The following is a 25,777-nucleotide window of genomic DNA, read 5'->3' as shown; positions in this document are numbered from 1 at the left end:
TCTCATCCAAGCGATTGACACTTGGCGTCCCTGAAAAGTCTTGTCTAGTCTTGTAGCTTTGCTCAGTCGAGCAATGCGTAAATAGTTTTAGCAGCTCCAAGAGCGCTTCGAGCGTTTTCAGGCCCTGTGCTAGAACCTGTCGTTGCGAATCTCTAGGTAAGCCGTGGATGGTAAGCGCAAGAAGCGATGACAGCGACAATCCCGGTTCAGCGAGGCGAAGAAGTTGCTGTTTCTCCAGAAAATACTCGAGTGGCGTGCTGGACTTGAAATGGTAGAATAGTGCCTCATGCCACCGGTCAACCGGATTCTTGCTGAAAGTCAGAAGGAAACTCTCCTATTTAAACCAAGGTTCAGGCTCTCGCGAAAGTCGCCACTCATGCCACTTTCTTGCTATCCCGCTAAGGAATGGTTGCATGTTGATCACTAGGTCTTTATCAGACAGCCATCTATTGTTCTTCGCAGCTTGCTCATAGAAAGTTATCCACCCTTCTGGACTGTCGGATGAGCCGTCGAACGTTTCAGGACGTACTATTTGTGATGAATGGTTTGCCCACTTGGTTAAAGCAGAAGTCAGAGTCTCAATAATAGAGCTTTGCTGCGAAATTTGCGGTTGTTGAATTGATATGGCTCGAAGAATTGTCGGCAGCTCGTCAGATTAAGCTTGCCGGAGCATGAAAGTTCTTTCTATCGGTGCCAACACCACCTTGTTGAACAGACACAGCGGAATATTTACTTTCACTGAATGTTGCTCCAAAAGTTCCTCTGAAGACATTGAGGCTTCATCCAGAACAAGATTCAGAAGCTTACCTGTAGTGACGTGTTCGGGAAGGTACATGGTGGCTTCGTCCTCGACTTGATATTTTTTGAATACCACAGAGTTGCCTGCAGTTCTCCACAAAGAAAGTCACCGACACTCGTATTCGCCATCATCGTCAGTTGGCGAGCGTGGAACCAGGGAAAATTTATCAGTGGCTCGCGGAAACCTGAGGAGAGGCCTGCGGAACCCGTATGTTCCGCGGTACCCACTTTGAGAAACCATGCTCTACAGCATGGGTTCTCAAAGTGGGTTCCGCAGGCCCCTGCTTTGGGGTTCTGCGAGCCACTGATAAATTTTCCGTGGTCCAGCGCTCGCCAAGTGGCTAAAACGGCGAACACGAGGTGTGTTTGATCCACCCAACCCCCATTACCCATGCCCGAGTGTCGAAAAGCACATCACAGTGCGTAACGGCAGCACGCGAACTGCGTAATAAATTTGCAACCAGCTTGTAGCCACCCAACCTCCAGAAGCAAGCAGCTACGGGGCCTAAGTTTTCGCACTTGAATCTCGGAGGCCGTAACTTAGCACCATGCGCATTTCTCCCGTATGTAGACAGGGTCGGTGCCGATTGCATGCGCACGGACGTATACGCCGGCGGAATAAAAAAATTAATGCGTGGAGCACTGCAAATGCGCGCTGCGAAAGAGCAAAAATGGCGCTAGCGTCCAAAAACGAAGCGGCGCAGTCCGCATCGCTAGGGTCCTCAGCGGCAATCGTACGCGATACATGACTGGCATCAATGCCGAAACGCTTCGCGTCTAATTGTGCCCTCAAAGCCTTTATTTGTGCGCTAATCACCGCGCGTAACACCGCGTTGGCGGTTAGCCGCTTGCCTTCACAAGTGCGTAGTAGCCATCTATGGTCACGTCGATAGCCACCACAGTTTCGTCCGCAGCGGTTGCGGCAAACAGTAGTTTCGTTTTGAATCGGTGCGCATGTCGGCTGCGTGCCTTCACCATCCATGATCGCGTCGATAGCGACCACGATACAGTATAGACCACTTATAACGTAACCGCTTATAGTGCAGGACCGGATATAGTGCGGTCTTTTCAGACTCCCGTTAATTTTCCCATAGCACTCTATTTATACATGTATCGCTTATAGTGCAGTTGCGGGAAACGAAATACCGGTTACAGTGCGGCTGCCTGGGAGTACGGAAGTCAGCGGAGACGGCGAACGCTCCCCTCAAACGGGCGCCCCAAGGAGTGCTCGAGGAAGAGAGACAAAGTGGAGGAGAAGGGCACGTGGTGTGAACGAACAGCCAGTGAGGCTGAAACCAGAATATTGAGTGCGAGTCGTGAAATATCACGGCGCACATAGCGAGTGAGGGGCACGAAACTGCCAACGCCGGCCAATGCTCACTTCACGATAACAGCAGTAAACGAAACTTCGGGGAGCGGTCGGCGCTGGCACGGCACGGCGAAGGGCGCACGCGGAGATCGTGGAATGTGAGAGAGGAGGGCGGCAGGGAAGCGGATTTTGCCTCGGCAACTCCACCGCTTCGGTGGCTCCCCGCCGGCCGCTGCTCCAGCCGGCCCGGCGCCAGCTTCCCGAAGTTTCGTTTTCTGCCGTTATCGGGAAGCGGGCGTTTGGTTTGCTGGCGTGGGCAGTTTCGTTGGCCGGCCTGGGACAGCGCCGCTGCTTCCCTCTGCGCCGTAGCCGCAGCGTGCAAGGTCAACACGAGACTAGAAAGTAGAGGAAGCATAAAAGAGAAAGAAGGGTTGACTGCCATTTTCTACGCGTGGCTATGGTAGCGTGGCTGAGACGTCGGCACGTACACGCATGTTCCGGCGCAACGCAGAATCGGTGACCTTGCCATTTGAGAGAGGGTGAAATTTCCGCCGCATTTTTCTTTTTTTTTATTGCGCACGACATTGGGGGGTCTTTCCTAAGCTTTTACTCTATGGCGGTGCCGGAGCAATGCCGGTTGGAGGCGCCGCTGTGTGATTTGGTTCGAATTAATGAGATTCGACTGTAAATTGTATGCAAACGTTCTAGCCGCATTCCTCGACTGTCATACGCGTTGCGGCGCATACGCGTTGCGGCTCGGTGCACATGTTTTGCAAATGTGCGGGCCTTGAAAATTGTTGCTTTGGTTATAGTGCGGACATTCGCGACTCCGGCGACTTACGTTATAAGCGTTCCACATTGTATAACCACGGTTTCGTGCGCACTTTTTGCAGCAAACGGTAGTTTCATTTTGACTTGGTGCGTGTGTCGGCCGCCAGCCATCTGAACCGCAAGGCCGCCGTCCATGATCGCGTCGATAACAGCTGCGGTTTCGTCCGCAGCGGTTGCGGCAAGCAGTAGTTTCGCTTTGACGCAGTGAAAGCTGTCGAAGATGAAGAGCACCAGCTACATCACGATGGACGAACAATTTGTTGGCGACCAGCTCACTAGCAAAAAATAATCGGGATGTGCGTGCGGTAGTGAAAAGCGTGTCTCAGATGAAGACCTGCGACGCGAAGGATATCGTGAGGCCTTTGCCACTGCTAGCTCTAATCAGTCATGAGATGAGAATTTCAGCTGCCGCACTGCTCTTGTGCGAAATAGAAGCAAGACTTTGATTCATTCAGTAAATAAAAGCGTGTTGACGTAGTAAGCATTCACTTATTGTTTTCTTGATGCCCTAAATAATTGGACATTCGGTTAATTAGGACATTTTAATTCGGTTAAATTGGGGGGGGGGGGGGAGGGGGGTTCCTTGGCGCTTCATGAAGCTTAGCAGGGTTCCCTGGAACAAACATGCTTGAGAAACCCTGTTCTACAATGAAGATGCTTGTTTCGGGGTGCAGGACGTTGGATTCCGAAAATGCAGGGCCGACGACTGCATATGAAATGCCGGCATGCGACTCAGAAGCATCGGTGTAAATTTTTGTGCACGAGTACTTCGACTGAAGTTCTAGGAAAGCATTCGAATATGCACCTCTGGAGTGTGTTTTGTCACTACTATGAACAATGTATTGTACTCTATGAGCTACCACTGCCGTGGTGGCAATGGCTTCGCTGAGACCATCAAGTTTTGCTCAAAAATTGCAACTCCCATCTCTTCAGAAAGGTTTCTTATGCAGTGACAAGGGTTCTCTTGCTGTCGGTTGATTAATAAATAGTGTGGCACTGGTCATGTCATTTACGGTTGAATAAAACGGATGTTATGAGTTCGCAGTAACCTTCAGAAAATATCTGAAGCTTAAGTAAGAACGTTGCTGACGAAGCAACCACTCATTCACCTCTACATGGAGGATTGCCACAGGACTGGTCCTGAAGGTGCCTCTGGCTAGACCGATGGCTAGGTGGTGAACAGGTTCCAGCATTTCTAGGGCACTTGGAGTAGCAGACTGGTTCACTATAGCATCGTAATCTAATCATGTAAGTGTGAGGCTCTTGTCGAGGTTTGTAATACCGGTGTCACACGTACACTTCTGATCGCGATCGGGGCCGATCCGGGTCGAGCTTGATCCAGATTGGGTGTTGCTACATGGTCATTTGCGATCGCGTTCTTGCAGGATCTGGACCCGGGCAAAATCGCGATCAGGCCCCTTGATCATGATTGCAGGCTGACGTCTGTCTGCACCCTCTAGCGCAGTATTCTGAAAATGCTAAAAATAAAAATTGAAGGCAGCACAATAAAAATGTTTCAAAACCTTTTCATCAGCAATATTAAGCTGTAAAATTGAAATAGTGTCCACATTTAACCATATTTTGCCAATGTGAATTTGTAGCCAAGGCATGCTGCCGTTCAGAGAGTTGCCGACAATCAGCAGACGATAACTCGATCCGGATCGTTGGACCGTGTAGCAGCGACTACTGTTAATCGCGATCAAGAAATCCGATCCGGATTTGCCCCGATTGCGCTCAGAAGTGTACATGTGACACCGGTATTAGACACTTGCGATTCCTACCCCATGATGTGTGCGAAATTTTTTTTACAATGTTCACAGTTTTTAATCACTTTTAAGCAACAGACAACAGCTCAGAACATGAATTAAGATAACCCCACTGATGGAAAAATTGCCTATACTACTGGTTAAAACGAGCCATGGTTTTCTCATTAAACATGAATTTATATTTTTAATTCTTCACTAAAGGTCGCGAAAAATGACCTTTGGCGCCCCACGTGGCAAAAACATGACGCATACGAGGCCTACCATGTGGTCTATTAGTGTACGTGGTTCCTGCTCTTTTTATTAGTATTGAAACACACTACACTCTTTTCTGTTATAAGTTTTTTCTAACTTACAATTTGCAGATAGGCCTTCGTATGTAGCAAACACAAAAGTGGTGCCCTTCGCTTTCGTTTTCAATGACTTGGCTTAGCTCGTCTGTGCACAGAATAGCGACGACAAGGGCCAGCCAGCCATAGCGTAGGTGTGTACTTGGGGAACAATGCGATACAAGTATAATAAAGGTATGCACAACAACGCAAACTTATTGTACCAGCTTTTTATTTTCAAAAGTGGTTGAAAAGGTAAAAATGCAGTTGGTTAATCACAGTTGCACTCCCTTCTGTGAAAGCACAATGATGGGTGGCTTTCACAATTAGCCCGAGGCGGGTTATCGGCATCGCTCTCACTTCTCAGTGTTGCTGGAGGAGAATATAGTACGACCCTAAATCTGCGTTACCATATTGCCATTGGAATTTCAAAATGGCCGCCTCGTACGAGCTTTGAGCCTAGCTGCCGTAGGTTCCTCCATGTGCTGTAGTGCGTGTGCTTCAGCACTAGTCTACCGTCTGTCTTCCCGTTTTCTGCGTTTGCTCCATCAGCATGAAGTGCTGAGTTCATCAGGATGCGGCATTTAAAAGGAAAGTGAACATGTGTGCGGAGACGGACAGAAATTGGGCCGCATCATGGGCATTCGGAGAACCCGAAACTTGCGTGCGGGACTGGCACAAACAGAAGGAGAGGATTTTCGCCAGCAAAGCAACACGGACGGAAGTGTTTCAGTGGACTGAAGCATGACGTATTCTACGACGGAGAGAGTCCGCCGCGCGCTGTTTTCGCCACTTACAGTTCACATTGAAGCGAGAGGCATGCTAGCACCAAGGTCAATTTGCTCGCCACTGCTGCCGCGTTTCGTCACTCCAGCGTTTTGACAGCGAGTTTCCGCGGTCATCGAGCGAGTTGTGTTCATGTTCGCTTGTGTGTGCGTGACAGTATGCATGTTAATTTAGTTAGTAAGCGAATGTTTACATGTTGATACGGCTGATAAAACTACTATCCTTACTTCGTATAGCTGTCTACTAATTTGCTATCGCGATTGATGCTTCGCCTTTCGGGCGAAACTGCGACGTTTTGTTATTCATCGGAACTTTAGTGCATTGGGAGTAAATCTTTGTTTTTCTAAATGAGAGAAAGTTGTATTTCTGTATCAAAGCATGAAGTGCGCGGGGTACTGTAAAGTTTCTTTTTTTTCCTCTCTCTTTTCGTCACGTAAAACAGATGCGTGTTACAATTGAGGGCGCATTGGAATCGAGTAAATACGGTAATCTTAACTGAACAAGCAACTTAGCGCAATAAGACACAGACACATGAAAGGGAGACAAAGACAAGTGCTACTCCCAACTGTTCATTCGAAGGATTGTACATATATATATATATCCTCTTGTCCCGCGTGCGCATACCGAACAATAAGAACGGGCACGTGTACATCAAAGGCGGTTGTGCAAAAAGTCAAATTCAGCATCAAGTAATGAGATAGGCGGCTCACTTATACTGTTCTTCTGTTCGATATCTGTTCTTCTTGATAAAGAAGGCCTCCAGTGCAAGTCGAGAAGAGGCATTGCCACTCCTGCCCAGAATGGTTGTCTTATAAAATCGAGTGTCACACCCACACGCACTAACATGGGCCACTAAATGTGTGCCCTTATCCTCCTTTTTTAAAACTTTTTGCGCATGTTCCCTTAAGCAGTCGTTCATGCAACATTCGGTTTGGCCGATATACAACTGCCCACAAGGGTGCAGGGGGATGGCATAGACAACCCCTCTGGAGCCCTTAACAAAGGGCTTCTCATGCCTAGTGCGGCAGCCCTGCCTGCTCTCACAGCAAACTCGAGAGGACAGCTTCGAAAGCTTGTTGGGCGCAGAAAAAACAAGAGGTATACCTTAACGGTTAGCAACCTTTTTAAGGTCGTGTGACACTTTGTGCACATTGGGTATTACCTCCGGCCTCAACTTCGGTCGTTGGACCAACTAGCTCAGTTAAACACTCTTTTGGCCAACACAGCGTGGTGATCAGTGATCACTGAATTGCCAGCCATACAAATAGGGGCGGAATTTACCCTCTGCCCAAGCGAGAGCCAGACACTCACGTTCAGTATTAGAATACTTGCGCTCAGCAGGGGAAAAAAATTAAACTATGTGGTTTTACTTGCCAAAACCACGATCTGGTTATGAGGCATGCCGTAGTGGGGGACTCCGGAAATTTGGACCACCTGGGGTTCTTTAACGTGCACCTAAATAAGTACACGGGTGTTTACAAGATCATATGTAGCTCAGCAGGGGAAAGAAGGCAGCTCGCATAGGCGATAACATGTTCTTGCCCTTAAATGGAATTCTGTTGGAGCTGACGCATCAAAGTGAGTGAGAATGGGAGGGGAGGTAAGCAGCTGGATCAGCTTGGTGAAAGCACTAGCTTGCTCAGGGCCCCAAATGAAGGCAACGTCTTTCTTGAGGAGCCGAATAAGAGCAGAGGCCCAAGAAGCTGCGAACGTCCTTGGCGCACATTGGCACTGGAAAGTACTTCACTGCCCGTATTTTACCTTGATGAGGGCGGGCACCAGAAGAATCGACGAGACTTCCAAGCACGGAAATTTCATGACTGAAGTAACATTTGGATAAATGTAATTGTAGCCCTGCATGATGGAAAACAGATAGGATGGTCGATAGACGTTTGAGGCGCGTCACAAAAGTTGGAGAAAAAACGATCACATCACCCAGATAGCAGAGGAAGATGGACCACTTGAAACCGTGTAGGAGGCCATCCACCATTTGTTCAAATTTGGCTGGGGCATTACATAAACCAAAAGGCATCATTTTGAACTGATAAAGGCCGATGGGAGTAATAAAAGCAGTCTTCTCACGGTCCATGTCATCGACGGCAACTCGCCAGTACCTGGAGCTAAGGCCTATAGACAAAGATATTGTGCTCCATGGAGGATCTAGGGCATCGTCAATACGTGGTAGCGGATAGACGTCCCTCTTTGTTACCTTGTTGAGGTGCCAATAATACACGTAAAATTGCCAACTGTCATCCTTATTTTTAATGAGTACAACAGGGAATGCCCACTGGCTACAAGAAGGTTCAATATGTTACGAGAAAGCATCTTATCAACTTCGTGCTGGATGATGTGTCACTCAGTAGGCGAGACACGGTAGGGCCGCCGATGGATCGGGCTCACATCGCCGGTGTTAATTCGATGCTTGACAACAGTTTGTCCTAGAGCAGGGGTTCTCAAGCATGTTCGTTCCAGGGAACCCTGCTAAGCTCCATGAAGCGCCAAGGAACCTCCCCCCCCCCCATTTAACCGAATTAAAATGTCCTAATTAACCGAATGTCGAATTACCCAAGGTATCAAGAAAACAATAAATGAATGCTTACTACGTCAACAGGCTTTTATTTACTGAATGAATTAGCAAATCTTGTTTCTATTTTGCACAAGAGCAGTGCGGCACCCGCCACGGTGGCTCAGTTAGCAAAGGCGTTTCGTGGCTGAGCACGAGGTCACGGGATCGAATCCCGGCCGCGGCGGCCGCATTTCGATGGAGGCGAAATGCAAAAACTTTTGCCCGTGTACGCGCTTGTGTTGTAGTGCATGTTAAAAAACCGCAGGTGGTCAAAATTAATCCGGAGCCCTCCACTACGGCGTACCTCACAGTCAGAACTGGTTTTGGCACGTAAAACCCTAGAAAGAAGAAGAGCAGTGCGGAAGTTGAAGTTCTCGTCATCTCATGACTTATTTGAGCTAGCAGCGGCGAAGGCCTCGCGACATCCTTCGCAGCGCGGCCGCGGCGCGAGTCTTCATCTGAGACACGCTTTTTACTACCGCGCGCACATCCCGATTATTTTTTCGCTAGTGAGCTGGTCGCCAACAAATTGCCCGCCCATCGCGATGTAGCCGGTGCTCTTCATCTTCGACAGCTTTGCACTGAGTCAAAGCGGAACTACTGCTTACCGCAACCGCTGCGGAGAAAACCGCGGCCGTTATCGACGAGATCATGGTCGACGACCTTGCGGTTCAGAAGGCAGGCGGCCGACGCCATAGCCGACACACTCACCAAGTCAAAACGAAACTACCCTTTGCTGCAACAAGTGCGCACGAAACCGCGGTCGCTATCGACGCGATCATGGATGGCGACTACGCCGCTGCGAAAGGCACGCAGCCGACGCGCGCACCGTCAAAACAAAACTACTATTTCCCGCAACCGCTGCTGCGGACGAAACTGTGCTGGTTATCGACGCGATCATAGATCGCGATTACGAACTTATAACACCGCGTGGCTAGCCGCCAACGCAGTGTTACGCGCGGCGATTAACGCAAGAATAAAGGCTTTGAGGACACAATTAGGCACGAAGAGTTCCGGCGTTGCTGTCAGTCACGTATAGCGTACGATTGCCGCTGAGGACCATACCGCTTCGTTTTTGGACGCTAACGCCGTTTTAGCTCTTTTGCGGCGCGCACTTGTAGTGCTCCGCGCATCAGTTTTTTTTATTCCTCCGAAGTATAACATCAGTGCGCACGCTATCGGCACCTACCCTATCTACAAACGGGAGAAATGCGCACGGTGGTAAGTTAGAGCCTCCGAGATTCAAGTGCGAAAGCTTAGGCGCGCTGCCCATGGCTGCCCGTTTTCGGAGATTGGGTGGCTACAAGCTGCTTGCGGATTTATTGCGCAGTTCGCGCGTTGCCGTTACGCACTGTGATGTGCTTTTTGACACTCGGGCATAGGTAATTGAGGTTCTGTGGATCAAGCGCACCTCGTGTTCGCCGTTTTCGCCACTTGGCGAGCGCGGGACCACGGAAAATTTATCAGTGGCTCGCGGAACCCCGAGCAGGGGCCTGCGGAACCCACTTTGAGAACCCATGTCCTAGAGGATGGTCTCCAAGGTCGAATATGTCCCAGTACGAGGCAAGGAGGCAACACAGTTCATGGGTACGCTGGTGTGGAAGGTCGGGAGCAATCATTTTCATTAAGGCATGCACTCAAGTCTGAAGGGGCAGGAGGCGAAGTAAGATTTGCACACGAGGAGCTGTCACAAGTTAAAACCAAAATGTGGTAGTCTCGGGCTGGTGTGATTGGTGCGAGTGATATGATGCATGGAAGAACTTGTGCACGAAGTCCAAAGCCCCCAGGCGGAAGACAGGACGTGTTTTCCATAATGGTAACGATGTTGTAAAGAAGCGCAACGTTACCAGAGAAGGGGATACGATGTAGTCACCGTCTGGTATAAGTGGAAAGGGTCTAACACCTATGTAGGTAATGGCAAGGTGAGGGAAGCAAATATACTCTGTGGGACATAGCCAGATTGGAGCACTATCGGGAGGATCAATACCAACAGGTAAAGCGAGTTGTACAACACCAGCCGAATAGTCTATCAAGGCAGAATGTGCTGACAGAAAGTCAAGTCCCAGAATTAGGTCACGAAGGCAGTGTTCTAGAACATAAAATAAAACAGAAGTAAGATGTCCGGCCACAATCACAAGGCCAGACACGTGCCAATAACGGCTGGTGCTCCACTGTCGGCGACTAGGACCACAGGCGACGAGACAGGAGTGACGACTTTCTTGAGACGATTGTGAAGCATAGCATTCATACTAGATATGTGCGTGCCAGTGTCAATCAGAGCCGTAACAGGTACACCCTCCATGTTCACTTTGATGAAGTTCCGATGTGTGGGAAGGGTCAGAAGAGGATTTTGGTGTCGGCCGTTATAGCTCCAGGTGCTGCACCCGTTAGTTTTCCAAAAGCATGCCCCGGAAGGAGCTAGGGGACGATGATCAATGAGACAGGCGCCAGTGGGAGAAGCGGCGATGTGGCGATGGAGAGCGGCTAGATTGAGTGGGCAGAGAAGTGTCGCCAGGAGTTACCGGTTGCATTTGCGATGGGAAGTGAGAAGCAACATGAGGCAGACAGTGGGATGGCAGTGATGTGAAATATGGCTGATACGACCACAAGTGAAGCATATAGTCCTGTTGTCTGGAATGCGCCATTTGGCCGGGTTGCAATACTGCAACCTGGCTTTGGCTGCATATGACAGCGGTGAACCGAATGTAGTCAGGCCAATTAATTGAGCAAACGTTGGCCAATTCCTGGCACACGACGGTCTGGATCAGTGAGACAGCAGCATAGCAATCGTCGGGGCCAAGAGTTGTGGTTGTGATTGGAGATGTGGCTTCTATTTCATGCCGGATGTTGTGTACTATGTCATCAGAATGATTGGGCTTGGGCAAACTGCGGAGGTCTTCGCAGGTGGACATAGCAGCCGTGCTGGGAAGGCAGTAAAATGGGTGGGCAATGCGGCAGCTCTTGGCTTCTTCAAACCGGCAGCGTTCGGTAATGATGGCTTGCACAGTGGACAAATTCTTAAAAACAAGGAGGTGAAAGGCATCATCTGCTATGCCCTTAATGACATGCATGACTTTATCAGCTTCGGACATCTTCAAATCCACCTTGCGGCACAGAGCTAGCATGTCCTGGATTTACGTGAGGTAGGACTCGGTGCACGTCTGGATATGCGAAGCGAGGTCTTTTTGAGCAGCGCGCTGACGTCCAATAGGCTTGCCAAACAAATCCTTCAGCTTCTATTTACAAATATCCAAGCTGGTGAGTTCCTCTTTGTGGGTCTCAAACAAGACGCGTGCCGTTCCCCTGAGGTAAAACATCAAATTAGCTCGCATGATGGTGTAGTCCCAGTGGTTGCTTGCGCTCACCCGCTCGCACAGTTGAAGCCAATCTTCGCCATCGGTGTTGTTGGCGCCGAAAAAGGTACCTGGATCGCGCAGTTGTGCCAGAATAATGGTGGGTGTGGGCGCCGACGTGCCCGAAGCATCCTTGCCTTGATCTGGCAATGCAGATGCAGCCAAGGAGTGTCTGCTGCGTAAATCAGTTGTGCTCTTGAGCCCGCACCCTCCACCAGGATGTTATGGGGAAAAGAAAAGCACGAAATATATTTACAGGATATTTACAAAGACTGTAGCAGCTGAAAAGATAGTAGTTCGCTCGCAAAGTTCAAGAGCGTCATTTTCTTTGGACTAATCTTAAACGTCTTTTTCATCAGAATGTCACAATATTATGCATATGCAGTCGACTTCCGTTAATTCGACCCTGACAGGACCGATAAAATTGATCAAATTATTCGGTGGGTTGAAATAAACAGGATGCAGAAAAAATGCAAGAACGCAAGCACTGCTGATTCATTTGACACTATTTTTCCGATTCTAACATGCCCCCAAACCAAACGTGTGCTCACTTTCTACGAGTCCAAAGTAAAAGCTAACTTAGAAATGGCATTAAAGCTCCTAAACAAAGTAGAAATTGAACATACACACGACTTTTTAGCAAGAAAAACGGACAAGTCTAATACATGTTACACAACAGTGGCCGGTTTCCTAGAGTCAGCATCGCCGCAACACATTTGTGTTATGCAACAAAGCATAGAAATGCCACTAAAGGTGGTTTTGTTATTGTGCCTGATTGCACCACTTAGGGCAATATTCAACCCAATTTTGTTGAAAAAAACAAAGGTACATCTTGGAATCAGGTAAATGTGGTAATCAGACATTGTGAGCTATGGTATTGCTAGGAAATCTTTCCAGGGCTGGCCAAAAATAGATGTTTTCGATGGGAGATGATGTGTGTTCAATGCATTGACTCTCCCCTAAGCTTCCCCGAGACAGACACTGCCACTAAGCGGGTCGCTATTGGGAACACCACAAGGGGTCAGGCACGTGCTAACTGGTCAAGTTCGATTTATCTGGCGAAGGCCAATTTTAGAATCTAAATAGCAAAAGTTTGGGCCCATAGAAATGCACCACCACCGGTTGGGATGGAATTAACCGAAAAATTTAATTAACCGGAGTCAAATTACCGGACGTCTACTGTATTGACATGTTTTGCTGAGCAGTTTATTGCCGCAGCGACAATTTAGGAACGTGTCAGGACCCCTAAACCTCCCCCGATTACAGGCCTGTGGCTTGACATTAATTAATGGTTTAAAAGCTTCTCTGCATTCTACCCCAGTCTAAGTATGGCCAGGGCTCGAACCTTCTGCTCGGAAGCAGAACGCCATAGCTGCCGTAGCTCGCGTTATAGCAGTGGCTTCCTCGGCAAGAACGGGAGTATACAAAATACTGTACAGTATAGACCACTTATAACGTAACCGCTTATAGTGCAGGACCGGATATAATACAGTCTTTTCAGACTCCCGTTAATTTTCCCATGGCACTCTATGTATACGCGTATCGCTTATAGTACAGTTGCGGGACACGAAATACCGGTTATTATCGCAATAAATCGTTGTTTTCGTTATAGTGCTGTACCGCTTATAGTGTGGATATTCGTGACTCCGGCGACTTACGTTATAAGCGGTCTACACTGTATTTATCTAGGCTGGCATCAGTTCTAGGCCAACCCCCCCAATTCGGAAGGTCACAAAATAAAAGAAAAGATTTCCTCGAAAGTAGGATGAACAAGAGAAGCCATTCAACAGTGAAAAGTCATGCAACCTCATTGAGATGTCTCACTTTTGGAATGCTCACGTTATCAGGTCGGCCAGTACTTCATCCTGTGCCATCATGGCCCAATCCTAAGTGAAATAGACATGTCGGTGTAGGCAGGCAACTGAATTTCTTCCGAGCAACTCCTTGAGCCTTTACAACTTCCTTTGCCTGCACGATCTCTATGGTTATGGATATTCTTTGTGTCCTGATGAAATTGGCAAAATCTTTTTCCACTTCATGGCATTGACTTTTCTGCGATCAGCAGTGTGCGGCTGTTGTGGCCGAATTGCACAATTGAATCTACGCCAACCCCTGACTTTGGTACATAATTTTTTTTTTTAATTTTGGCGTACATTTGCGTAAATACGGTAATTGTAGGTATGGCTCTGTGCCATGGAGTAAACATGCAGGCTAGAGTTTTACCTCCTCAGCCGGATGGTAAGGTGGTGGTTCGGGTGGCAGACTGCTGCAGGCCGCAGTGGGTGGCAGGAGGTGGTCAAACGAGTCGCCCGTCCTTGCATTTTGGCCACCTGAGGGGGAAGCAGTGAGCAAGCATCTTGTTTAACAGGTGGCTTCACAATGTTTCGAGGTCATCATCACACAGGGTGCTCCTACTACCACTTGATACTAACATGTGTACAAATATAATGCACACTTAGTTTTGACGGGTTCAAAGTAAGGAAATGATGTGCACCAAAATCTAATGCATACCCGGGTTTTGTAACAAGGAAACGGTAGCATGTGTCAAATTTTGACAATCAGCAAAAAAAAAAAAAAAAGTAAAAAGAAAATTAGATCTGCAGAATTTACCTCCACAGTATGTAAGTTTAATCACACCTAATGTCCCCTGCCATCTCATAGCACTCATTGTTGTCACTTACTGCAATTGAACAATCCTACAGCACTTTTTTTTTTTTTCAGAAAAAGTTTACTAAAAAATTTAATGTGCATTAGATTCAAATACAAAACAAAAACTATAATAGTAGCAAGCTATCATCATTTGCACTAAAATTTTCTGAAATCCCGTCCACACATCGCTGCAGAAGCTTTGCACCCACTCCCCAAGTTCCCTAAGCTATACTGGGTGCGTGAGGTATTTGAGAGCAATATTCCTTATCGCCACAGGCACCAGCAGGCTCATCATATCTATCTAGGCATGCAGCTTCTTGTGGGTTGACTCCTTATAATTCATAGTGCGCAGTTTGTTCGAAGATGGAAGCGTACAGGTTGACGCAGGAAATGAAATGCCCCATGCAGTCCTCTTCGCCCTGGCCGCACACCACAGCTACTTGGAAATTGCCACCTTTCAGAACGAAGTGAAGTCTTTCGTTTACAAGGTGCGGAGAGAACTGATGTGTTCTGGCGGTGACATGGCATCCGTGGGAAAAAGGAAAAAGCACAGTCAGCGGTCAGATGCGTCAGAACCCCTGATTTTCTTTGGCGGCTGCAAGTCATTGTGAGTGACGACCCAGGGACTTAAGTCAATACGGGCCATTGCAAAGGAGCTCCAAGTCGCAGAGTCGACTGTCAGGCTCGCTCGCTGTGCACGAGGACTTGAGGTGCCATTCCTATGGAATGAGGAAGGGGCAATTCATGTCCTATAAAACTCTAGAGAATAGTCTACTCCGGTCCAAGCGCTTGTTATGAAAGCTGAAGAGACCTGAGGAGCCTGGAATGCTCTGGCTTTTTTTTTCAGAACTTTGACCAAGACGAAAAAGTTATCCGCTGTAACAACATGTGGCTTTGTGCAAGCGCTGATAAGGTGCCTACAGTGATGAACACAAAATTTCCGTCGTCTGTGATGGCGTTAGGCGTGTCAGCAACGAGGGTGACGTCATGCCACCACACTTATTTGCAGAAGGACTCCGCGCTAATGCTGCCGCGTACGTGGAGGTGCTTGCCACCGTTGTAAAGCCCTGGATAGAGACTGTTTCGAAAAGGAAGACCTTATGTCTTTCAGCAAGATTCGGCTTCTACCCACACCACCTGCGTCACCCAGGAGTGGCTGGCTGACAACTTCTACAACCACGTCACTCCCAACTTCTGGCCTCATAGTTCTCCAGATTTAAATCCACTTGACTTCTATGTCTGGGGCGTCATCATTGAGAGAGAGGCCAGCAAACAGCCATATAATACAAAAGACTCGCCGAAGGCTGCCATTGCCAACTCAATGGCCAACATCTCCAAGATCGGTGCATGCAGCCATTTCCGAAGCCGAATTGAATTGGTTATTGCTGTGGATGGCGGATTCATTGAGTAATTGTGGAAATAAACTGTAAGAAAGTATTTCACAAAGTTTGGTGAAAATATGTCTATTTTTGCTGGAGATATTCTTCTCTGCCTGAAGACAACATTGTGTTCTCAAATACCTCGTGCACCCGGTATATAATAGACTCTATGAACCTGCTTGAACACGTGACATCACAAAGATGGGATGGTGCTGTCGTCAGTGCTGACTATGCCGCAGTAGTCACTTCACCAGCTCTGGCTATATCACTCAGTGCCTCAGTTGCCGCAGGTGCTTTTACGGTTAGCAGTGTTGCAAGGAAGGAAACACACGTGTGCCGATGAGCTGCGTTGAAGTAGATTGTGCCGAAAGACACAAAAATAGGAGGCAAAGGTTTCATGGGTTTCCTGTTGACAAAAACCGCTGCAAGCAATGGTTAATAGCTGGTCATTACAATTTCCTACCACATTGTAGGACAGATTAGTGCTGAATGTAGGCAGAGCGGGCGAGTGCCCGTCAATGCATATTACGTTGGTGGTGTGGGTAGCCAATCACAGTTTCGCATATGCAGAGAGCGGCATGGTCACAGCTGCGTTCATTGCAGCAAGAAGGGCATCAAAACGTGTTCATGAATCTCTGCGCGTGGACTAGAATGTGCCAGGTTAGTCATTCACAATACTGATGATGCTTCCACCGTGGGAACAGGAGACACACTGTACAATCTAGCACCTGATCTGGTGTCCAACTTCTCCCACTGACTGCACCCAACCGATTTCCTAGAAGTTGCGATAGAATGCAGTGTTGGATCAGACATTGAACAAACAATCAACTCCCTGGATATTGCGGTGCAAAGGCCGAAGCAATCGGATGGCCGCAGTCAACAATGCAGATTGCATGTTTTGTTGCACGCCACAGAGCCAATGTTGCCAGCGGGTTGGAACCTCGCCAGTCCCATCACCCCAGCCAAGGCATTCGCTTCTATTGCCTGCTCATGGAAGCATAAAAATTCGATAATGCTTCCTTCAGACACAAAATAAAACCTAATTGAATAAAATTATGTTCAATGTGCGCCTGTTCCGCAAAGCAGCAGTCAGTACTAAACAACTGATGCGATTGCGAGTTGCGATGCGAGGGCACTTCGACTCACAAGTGGAAAGCACACACAGTGTCTCAGAGAGGTAGCTCGTCCATTTAATAAACTTTCTCATTGCACTAACAGCACCGATAAACCAATTGCCTTTATTTGTGTGCGACATAGTTGTTACGAGTTAATAAATGTTTATTAGAAAGCCAAACTGTAGCGCCACATCCCATGTGGCTTGATACAGGCAGATCAACCGCAGAACTCCTGGTGGCTCTGCAGATGCAGTGCCATCTACGATCACAACAGTCCTCCCTTGTGAAGTTCTCATTTACGGCAAGTATTGCTGAACTGGTCGGTGCATCCTGGAAGACCTGCGAAGTGGCGATGATTCTGGGACAGGCTGATTGTCTGTACGTACTGCAGCCGATTGGCCAAATGTCACAGGCAACAATGTCCGACCAGGGCCACGGTCAACCTGTCGATTGTTGCCGTCCATTGGAGAGCCTCCTCCAGGTGCTGATGTGTGCCAGGCTCAGGATGCCACTCTCTTCAGTAAGGGGCTGCTGCGACGGTCCAAAATAGAGCCATCAGCCAACTGCACTTCCCAGGACGACACGCTGGTGGCTTCCCCAGCAACTGCAGGTACCTAGTGAGGACCTGGCCTGAAGTTCTTTGGCCATACAGCCTCACTTGGCTGAGTTAATGGCTTTGTTCCCGCTCCGTGGTCACTCATCAACTTTTACTGCAGTTGCCGTGCTGCACTTGGCCTCGAAGGTCTGGCCACAGCAGGTCTAGTGCAGTGTTTAGTCACCGTCCCATAAGCAGCACTGCTGGAGTCTGAACATCCTGTGAGGCTGTGTGGTGTTGTCCAGCAGGATAACAACACCCTGGCAATTTGTCACCTACTCTTTGGGAGCCGGAGGGTTGCGCACAGGCGTTACCCTCGATGGAGAAGAGACACGACTGGCAGCACAGCAAACAAGGATTTAATATGTAGAAGGACGGTAAAAGCACGAGGCACACAAAACTAAAGCCATAATTTAACAAAAATGTTCACTCGAACTTAAACACCAAACTCAGATTAAATACAAACTACCAAAAAATAATCTATGTCGGTTTTGGAGCCTAGCTCCGCCTTAAAGTCTCTAAGTCAGTTTTAACCCTGACTCATCAAAGTCTGGCCACCCTAGCCCCGGCCTAACTGCGTCGCAATATGGAAGTGCGGGTTCTTACGGACCGTCGGTTTGAAGTTCTTGTTGAGTCCACGTCGGGCTTGTCCGAAGCGTTGCGGGTGCCGTAAGTGCCGACGCCTCGCGGTTCCGTTTACCTGACCGAGTATGTGGCTGGTGCCCTGGTAGCCGCCACTGACGTGTCACTTACCGGGGTAGGCTTCGCAAAGCGTTCTTCGCCTTACGTCGATCGGCATGGCGGCCCGGTGTCCCGGTGATTATCGGTTGATCGGGCTCGGCCGAGGAAGAGGGATTCTTGCGAAGAGGACCGGAACCACCGTGAGCAACAGCAGCCGGTCCCAGGAGCTTTGCCCGGATGTCTCCGAGGTCTACAGCCACGCCTGGGCCTTGCAAGCGTCACGAGCTTCGTGGCCGGGCTCTCCACTCTCCCGTCGCCAAAGCATGGCTGACGAAATAACCTTCCAGCCCAAGAGCCACGTTGATAATAATGTTTCACCTCGCTTCTGCCTCGATCACACCTCGGTTCGCGTGCCTCGAGCGCTCGCGCGGTTTCGAACGCTCCGCGAACTTCTTCGTCTTCTTTTCTCGCCACGGGTGGCCTCTTACATGTGACACAATTCTGCACTCAAAGTCCCCAGGCTGCGATTTCTTGAGCTTGTCCTTGATTGTCTGGACTGCTCTTTCAGCTTCTCCATTTGATACCGGGTAGTATGGCTGGTAGTATGACGGCCTCATGAGATTCAAGATGCCTTCACATTACAGTGTTTGAATTTCTTGATCCTCAAGGTCCAGAGGGGTGAATGATACTGTTCTAGGCCAAAAAATTTGCAGCTGTGCGTCCTCGGGCACTCTTATCGTGGCCTTGACACCGCACAACATACCCAGTCCATCTGAAAACAATTCGGGAAACATGCTTGTCGAGTCTGTTGCTTCGGCGACATAATGCACATTCAAGAGGCTATCCTGCAGCATACCAAAGGCTCTTGCCCAGTTTTTTCCAAGCAGGGCTTGAGAACTGCCTCTGACGACATACAACGGCAGCTAGGCCCGTCTTCCCCCGAACGCGGCGAGTACGACTCCCTTACCAATGACGGCTGACTGGTTGCCGAAGTATTCCCTCAGGTTGAGCAACCGAGCAGAGTATATGGCCCCAGTGTTGACTTCCATGTGCACCGGCTGGCACCAACACATATGTGCAAATGGGCCGCTCCCGTGGTGCCAAGGTGTGTGTGTATGGACTTTCCTCTTCTGATGGTGCCATTCAAAGATCCCAGCTCCAAAGCCCACTGGCTGTCAGCGTGCATTGGTTCGGTATTATTGTGAACACTATCTGGCGCTTCATCCACCGGCAACACAGTACGTGTCTGGCCCGTGCTCTAAACAGGCGCACGTTAGGCTCACAGAACTCGCTGCCTTCCCCATGTTGTCTGCTGACACTGTACAGTATTTCTGAAGCATCCAGATTTCTTGCCGCCTCTCATAAAGCCGGGTCATTTTTTGCTGCATTACCTTTTTTCTGCACGAAAAACAACAAAGGCTTCAAAACCTGCACGATGATTCACTGGGTTACCCACCACAGCGGTGACAGGTGCACATAGTATCCCCATCTCGTGATGCATAGCTGGTCAGTGCACAGTATCCCTGTCGATGCGTAGCTGGTCGGCTGTTGCGTGCCCTTGGTGGCGGCTTCCATACCGGTTATGATTTCGATGGCCTGCTTCAGTGTGAGGTCTTGCTCTTCCAGTGGATGCCTTTTCATTGCATTGTCTTGAATACCATGGATGAGCCGGTCGCAGGTTATTATCAAGTTTATGTCCAAACATGCATGGGCCTGCCAGTTTCTGCAGTTCGGCAACAAAGTCCTCTGCTGCTTTGCCCTCTCTCTGCACCTGACAGTGGAACTGGTGGCGCAGAACAAACACCGAAGTCTTCATCATGTGGTATGTCATCACTCACCAGCAGCTGCAGGCTTTCTGTAAGTGTGACGTCACCAGGTCTTCTGGGTGCCAGTAGCCTCCGCGGTAACGAGTATGTCGGGTGTCTGCAGGAGCTCGGAAACACTGCTCTTAGGTTTTACCAGTAAACATTACCAACTTTGCCATGACAGCTATCGGGGCGTGTGGCGGACAAAAGTGAGAAGAAAATAACTGTTAAAAAAAACATGTTACTATAGGTACCCTCTTCAGCAATTGTTACGAGTTAATAAATACATTTTTAAAAAGTGGCCAGCTTCCTAGGCTGGCCAAACAAACTGCCATGCTGCTTCCGACGCTGAATGATATAGGTGGGTTAACCGCACACTTCTTGGTGGCTCTGCAGATAACAATGCCATCTACAATCACAACAATTATTGCATGAATGTTACTTAGGTTGGCAAAAATAAGTGTGCTATGATGAGCTGCGGCCAGATTGCATGCATCATCGGTCATGACTGCGGTAGTCAATGAGCTACGCCTACCAGCTTGACTGGCGGCTGTCAGTGCAGGCGTCAGTGGATGGTGCCCCATTGTGAAGTGCGTGTCACAGGCACAGACTTGCTTTTATTGACAATGTTTGTGTCGTGCAAAGATGTTTGTATTTCTTGCATAGGATGGAAACGGGATCCGGCGCTAGATTTGGCAGGAGACTATGCGCCATTCGCTCTCGCACCCCCTCCCATCTGTCCTGAATCAACGTATGTGGCAACACGGACCACTACGCATTGTACGAAGGATAACAGTAAGCGAAATGAACTGAGTGTTTCCTGCTCCGATTTCCCAGTTGACTATCTAATCCACATAAATTCACTACGTTACCAGGCACGGCACATTGCCTCTTCGTCAGCGCACTGCAACGGCACCTACCATGACACGCTAGCGACTACATTATCATCTGATCTTTTACAAGTATGTAGGGTGTCTAAAGCTAAGCTGCCCAAGCATGCAAGGCATTTTAAGAAATGGGGTATCTTAATTTCTGCAGGTAGCACCAAAGGGGACATTGATTGTGATAAAGAGGCCTTCGACCACAATGATGAGCAAACCCCGGTCTACTGCACTAAAGATACAATGTTTCCTTTTTGAACAGGTGAGAATATATCCCCACCACCATGAAAAGCTGGTGAAAAATAAGTGGCATTGCAAATTATAATTATACAAGTATGAAAACCACGGTGCACGTTACGATTAAGACATTTATTAACACTAGCAGTTGAAAAAGGAATGCTGCTGGTGCCAGTGGCATGAGCTGCTTCTTGTTCGACCACTGTCAATCATTTCAAGCCACCATCTTCCTGTGAACTTCTCTCATGTTTAGATCAAGGACACTGCATTTTTCTTTTCTTGCCACAAAGTCCAGCACACATTACGTTTGAGGGAATATTAGAATCAAGTAACAATGATAATGTTCATTGACATGTCATCACAATGTCTATTCGTACTTAAAGGACTGCTCACCTGGGAAGGTATTCTGTAAGTGTCCACCTAATGGACATGACCATTTCGTCTAGTGTAAGTTCTGATTCGTTGGGCTGGGGTGCGCGTCAGGAGGAGCCAGGTGCCACAGTCAATCAGCACTTCAGCAGACAAAATGGACATGTACACTAGGTGGGCGCTTAACATCCATTGTCACCATTAGCTGAAAATGAAAACTACAGAAAGGCCTATTGGTAGAGCTTGCTTAAAAATGGGGAGGGGGGGGGGGGTACATTCCACTTACGCTGAGCCACCTCACGGAGGGAGACTCCGCGGCGGAATGGGATGATGTACCGATGGGTGCGGCTTCCAAATGGGCGGTCGTGCAGCCCTTGGCCCGAGTCGGGCTTCTGGCGTCGTTTCCTGGAGAATTGATGCCATGCACATTGTTGCGTGTTTGACACAAGGGTATAGAGGTCGCACTAACAAAGATCTACAGGAGTCCATTCATCATCGTCATCCTATATTTATGTCCACTGCAGGACGAAGGCCTCTCCCTGCAATCTCCAATTAACCCTGTCTTGCGCTAGCCGATTCCAACTTGCGCCTGCAAATTTCCTAACTTCATCACCCCACCTAGTCTTCTGCCATTCTTGACTGCGCTGTCTGCGGCAGCGAAGAGAACATAGAACATTTATTGTGTCACTGCGATCGATTTCAGTCAGAAATACAAACTTTATCGAACGCATTGCGACGACTTGACGATCGACCGTTGTCTGTGCAGGTGCTCCTTGAAGACCGTCCCCATCGCTCGTCAGCCCACAAAGCTGTGAAGGCGCTGTTGTCTTACTTGAGGACGACTGGCCTATGTGAACGCCTTTGAATTGCTCAGGCCCTCCGCGTGCGTGCGCGAGCTCACCGTGTCCTTCCTCCCACACCCCCCCTCCTCTCTCTATCTCATCTTTCTATTCCCTCTTTCCCGTCCCCCAGAGTAGGGTATCCAACCAGATGCATTTCTGGCTAACATCCCTGCCTTCTCTCCTCCTCCTCCTCCTCGACTGCGCTTCCCTTCTCTTGGTATCCATTCTGTAACTCTAATGGTCCACCGGTTATCCATCCTATGCATTGCAAGGCCTGCCCAGCTCCATTTTTTTGTCTTAATGTCGATTAGGATATCGGCTATCCCCGTTTGCTCTCTGATCCACACCGTTCTCTTCCTGTCTCTTAACGTTAAGCCTGACATTTTTCGTTCCATCGCTCTCTATGCGGTCCATAACTTTGTCCATTAATCATGCATAAAAAAGCTCACCTACAAATAACAGTGCAGACCACTTATAAAGGAACCATTGATAGTCTTTTCCGACTACCGTTAGCACTCCTGTAAAACTCAATGCACTATACACATACCGCTGTAGTGCAGCCGTGCGAGATGAAATACTGGTTATAATGTGGCTGCTGGCAAATCCCACAGACAAGCGAGGCAGCGAGTGCGCTTCTCAACGAGGTGTGCCGGCTGAAGGGAGAGTGATTAGGCAATGAGAAGGAGGAGACGCACAGAGAAAGAACAGGGAACAAAAAAAAAAAAAGCCACAGCGGCAGCTTGCTGTAGGTATGAGCTCACACGGGTGTGAGGGGGTTTAATAGGTGATAGAGAAGAGTTTGCTTCAGGCACTTGTTAGCGGCACGCACTCTGCACCAAACGGGCGTGCATTGTCGCTCTTTGGCTCTTCAGTTTGTGTACTGCCAAATGTTTTTTTTTGGACACGGACGGGCTTGCAAAAATATGTGAACAAACACAGGCAGACTGAAAAAACAAATTTAGAAGATTTTGCCACGGTTGAGGCTGCAAGTGCTTTTCGCATTGCGTGCAACCTTGACTTAGCGATGCCGTCAGTTTTTGCTTTTCGCTAATTCAGTTTGGGGCATTCATTTTGTTCACAACAGTCGAGCTTACACGGGAGTTGCCAGCTAATCCCCCGCGAACCCAAATTCCATTTCCTATCAGTTCAGGCCGTGCACGTGAAAGCATGCCCAATCTCTACGTAATCATCTATGAGTACAAAGATGTCAAGGGCAAGCTTTCCGTGATGGCATGCCGCTTGACACCCCCGCCTGCTAAGCCTAACTAGCATGCCTCATGCTAGTTGCAGTTTGGTGCTGAGTCAACAAAACGCTTCGCAGTGGCTATACAGCACTTAAGCAGAGGAACTCCCTGGACAATGAAAGTGAGGGCACAGGTAGCACAGGCAGCACTCGAATGGCAGAACTTGGCTCACGGTCGCCATGTTTTCGACATTGCATGCACACAAGTCAGCCCTAGAAATCGACGGGACACAATTTGGGCGTCCGAAATTTCTGTCACTGTTCTACAGTGGTTCTCTAGAGTTGGTGGCGGTGCTGCGGGGAAGTCCGAATAATCAATCAGGGGAGGTATTCTGTAAGAGTCTGCGTAGTGGACTTGTCCATTTCATCTATACAGTTATTTAATCTATACATCTATACTAAAGCTCATCTGCTGTTGAAGTTCTGATAGGCTGGGCTGAGGTTGGCGCCACAGCCAATCAGCACTTCAGCAGCAGACGAAATCGACAAGTCCACTAGGTGGACTCTTACAAAATACCTCCCCTGGTCTGAAAAATTAGTTGGCAACTCTATCGCATCTTCATCTTCTGTGTCACTTTGTCTGTTTCATGTGAAGATTACGGGTACTCGAATATTAACTTTTCAATGCTTGCAAATTTAAACAGATGCAAGCATCCCGGCAGTATGCTTCGATTCTAGGATAGGTGCAGCTGCTTTTTCTAGATTTTTTGCACATGTGCAGCCTTCCACAATGTTGTTCTGTTTTATAGTGTGGTACCACTTATGCACATATTTCCAACTTACATTGTAAGAGGTCTACACTGTAACAGATATCGACTTAATGGGTTTAACATCCCAAGCCACCACAGAGGCTAACGACAGATGCTGTAGTCCAATGCTCCAAATGACTGCTGTGCCTTGTTGTCTATCGTGCCATCTTTTGTACAGGAAAGCGGTGCGGAAGACCAAATAATGTCTTGCCAACTAGCCCCTATTTATGCTGTATTGTGCTAAAAGTGTGGGTAGCTTGCACAAGTGGTGCAAGGCTGGAGTAAACAGCGGAGCTGGTGATCGACCTGTCTTCTTCCAGGTTTTGCTTGGAAATAGTATTCCGAATCGGCTCGCCGATGACGCGCAGATTCTCACTTGGCCGCGCAAATGCATTTCAAAATGAGCGAATTATTCTTCGGGTGTCCGGATCTTCTTTGGTTGTCCCATGTCAAGGCTACATGGACACACCACAGAGTCAACGAGAGTTCTGCCGCTGTTGCGGCAGCTCTGAGCTTTATATCCCCGGTGACGTCACGGCCAAGCTGCGCCTTCACACTTGTCGGGGCGTGGCTGGTCGGAACCTGCCAAGCCATCGCCAGAGGCACCGGCTGCAGTCACAGACACCGCGCCCGTTTGGCACAAACGTGGGGAAATGCGGACGGCGTCGGCAGCAGCTCTGTGCGTTGCCTTATTGGTGCTGCTACAATGTCTTTCTCTCTCTCTCGCTCTCATTTTCTCTTTCTCTCTCCCGAGAATAGCACGCGCCGCACGCATGCTCGCCTTCCCTCTCCTTAACGTCCCATGTGAAGGCCACATGTGCACTGCATGGAGCGGAGGCGAAGCACACGCCGCTCTGCGAGGTGGTTACTAGGCAAAGCACGGTGACGTCATCGCCAGGCGCAGTTTTTTGTTCGCACTACTCGTCCTAACCAAGAGCTTAAACAGCTCCGTTGTTAAAAAGCATTTGCCATTTTTCTTTATAAAAAAGCAACACATAAACCCAAGCATGCAAGCATTTTTTTCATTCTGACCCCATCCAGAAGAAACTCAACCTGAGAAACCACATGTTCACCATTGCGGCGAGTCAGGACCAATTTTAAATCATAAAAGTGTCTGTAGGAACCTGGTGTACGTACATGTATCCCAAGATAATGCAAGCGATAAGGATGGCTGCTGGTGAAATCCTGAACACTGACACCACCCCACCGTGAACAGGTCGCTGTAAGCCTGAGGAATCTGCAGAACACAAGTGGCACTGCTCACACTGATCTGTAGAGCACGTCTAAAACAAGCAGGTACACATAGCAGGGAAAAACCCCTAGTATCTACAAGAACCTTACAGTAATAATGGTAGGGTATAGCATCTAATAAGAGCTGCACAGTGAGATGGGAGGAACACCCTAAACGAGGAACCTGAATTGGTTTTGAACACACTGCACAAACAAACCTGTAGCATGTCAAACAATCAGGAAAGCTGGGAGAAGGCAAATCTATTC

General features: G+C 48.6%; 1 protein-coding gene across 1 annotated transcript in view; it reads right to left on the bottom strand.

Annotated features, from left to right (window-relative positions):
* The window catches only part of LOC119457438 (uncharacterized), a 114,672-nt gene that overhangs the window by 26,112 nt on the left and 62,783 nt on the right, over positions 1–25,777 (bottom strand). Inside the window, exons 6-8 of the mRNA XM_037718991.2 lie at positions 25,418–25,517; positions 21,733–21,851; positions 13,959–14,065 (exon numbers count right to left, since the gene is read on the bottom strand). Of these exons, the coding sequence (XP_037574919.1) occupies positions 13,959–14,065; positions 21,733–21,851; positions 25,418–25,517 (326 nt within the window). The remainder of the gene's footprint in view (positions 1–13,958; positions 14,066–21,732; positions 21,852–25,417; positions 25,518–25,777) is intronic.

The sequence above is a fragment of the Dermacentor silvarum genome, chromosome 7, assembly GCF_013339745.2.
Source record: "Dermacentor silvarum isolate Dsil-2018 chromosome 7, BIME_Dsil_1.4, whole genome shotgun sequence".
Lineage (NCBI taxonomy): Eukaryota > Metazoa > Arthropoda > Arachnida > Ixodida > Ixodidae > Dermacentor > Dermacentor silvarum.
Note: the sequence above shows the minus strand (reverse complement) of the source record. Positions and strands in the feature narration are given on the sequence as shown.